Genomic DNA, 1,638 nt, shown 5'->3' with positions numbered 1-1,638 from the left:
CTATGGCTGAGTGCCACTATGCCAGGCTAGTTTTTGTAATGTTTTTTTTTCTTTGTAGAGATGGGGTCTTGCTATGCTGCGCAGGCTGGTTTCAAACTCCTGGCCTCAAGTGATCCTCCCACCTCGGCCTCCCAGAGTCCTGGGATTATAGGTGTGAGCCACCACGCCAGCCTAAAATTATTTTTAATTGTGAAATGTGACATATATATGGTTAAGTACACAACATATATAGAGAGTTTAACATATAGTCTATGAAGCCAACACCCATGCACCTGGGAAAGAAAGAAACACTGCCGGACCCTGAAAGCCCCTGTATCTCTTCCTTATAACATCCCACCTCCCTGACACCTACAGGTAACCACCATACAGACTTTTATGGTAAACATTTCCTTGCCTTTTTTTTTTTAATAGGCTTATCCCCAAGGTATGCATCCCTGAACAAAATAGTTCAATGTTGCCTGTTTCTCAACTTTGTAAAAACTGAATCACAGTGTGTGTATTCTTTTATGTCTTGCTTTTTTGGTTCAACAATGTAAGCTCCATCCAAGTTGTGAGCAGTTCTAATTCAGATCCCTTTTACTGCTGCATGTATTGTACTGAGTGATTTTGTCAAAATATATTTACCATTCTAACTCTGATGGACAACAAGTTTGTTTACGGGTTGGGGCAACTGTGACATACACTGCTATGAACATGTATTCTAGGGCACGTGGGCACTATTTTTCTGGTATATATACCCAGGAACAAAACTTCTGGGTCTGAGGGGGAGTCAGCACCTTCTATTTAATGGCCCACCATTTCATAAAATAAAATAATGACAAATGTTTTTGAAAGTAGAAAAGTTCTTAATTTCTAATTAAAGGTTTCCAAGTAGGGTTCCTAGAACATAGGTCAACTGCAATGCTGTTTGGAAAGGCAGTTTTCTCAAAAATCTAGATTTAAAAGAGGCAGTAAAGCAAAAGTTAAAGAGTAGTCATTTAACACATGATTCCCTTATATAATTCCAAAATATTACTCCTAAGTGAAATGGTTAGGCTTCATATAGAATGACCTTTTCGCCTATTTCCAGTACTGGTAGCTCAGCTTTGTCTCAGATCTTACCACCATCTACAACCTGAAAGTGTGAGCTTGCTTCTTTTGTACACAGAATGAACACCTTGCTTAAGCCTTTCCCACGCTCCACGGTAAGCCTAGAATGAAAACGGATTACCTTCTTTGGGATGAGGTAGTTGGTGAGAGCAGTGTGAACCTCATGGGAGAGGCAGAGGGGAGAGAACAGCTGTCCCCCGCACTCACTGAAGGAATTCTCCATAAATTCATCACTTTCATCACTGCTAGAAAGTTCTTCCCATTCGTCATCAGAGGGATCTGGGAAGCAGGCAAACCATGCAGAACTGGAATAGTTAAGAAAATCTCCACGGGAGTTTCCCTCTTGGCCCAGGGGGAAAATGTCTAAATGTAAACTGTTAACAAACCTTCATTGCAGCACATGTTGACGATAATTTCCAGAGCAGTCTGTTGGGCTGTCAGCAATGCTATAGTCTCTCTCAGCTCCTTGTCAGTGGGCTTTAAAAAAAAAAAGAAAAAAAAGTAAATGACCAACTCTCCATGGTTGGGAAAATGTTTTGGGGAATTTCC

The 1,638-nt window shown here is 40.8% G+C and overlaps 1 protein-coding gene across 1 annotated transcript; it reads right to left on the bottom strand.

The window, feature by feature from the left end:
- Positions 1–828: 828 nt before the first annotated feature.
- Positions 829–1,572, bottom strand: HEATR3 (HEAT repeat containing 3). Its single transcript, XM_017865791.1, has 3 exons — positions 1,476–1,572; positions 1,211–1,368; positions 829–932 (listed from the first exon to the last, which is right to left on the bottom strand). Exons 1-3 carry the CDS (start codon positions 1,489–1,491, stop codon positions 846–848), a joined length of 261 nt encoding a protein of 86 aa, XP_017721280.1. The 5' UTR covers positions 1,492–1,572; the 3' UTR covers positions 829–845.
- Positions 1,573–1,638: the final 66 nt, after the last annotated feature.

The sequence above is a fragment of the Rhinopithecus bieti genome, unplaced genomic scaffold (genome assembly GCF_001698545.2).
Source record: "Rhinopithecus bieti isolate Rb0 unplaced genomic scaffold, ASM169854v2 repeat_17044, whole genome shotgun sequence".
NCBI classification, from domain to species: domain Eukaryota; kingdom Metazoa; phylum Chordata; class Mammalia; order Primates; family Cercopithecidae; genus Rhinopithecus; species Rhinopithecus bieti.
Note: the sequence above shows the minus strand (reverse complement) of the source record. Positions and strands in the feature narration are given on the sequence as shown.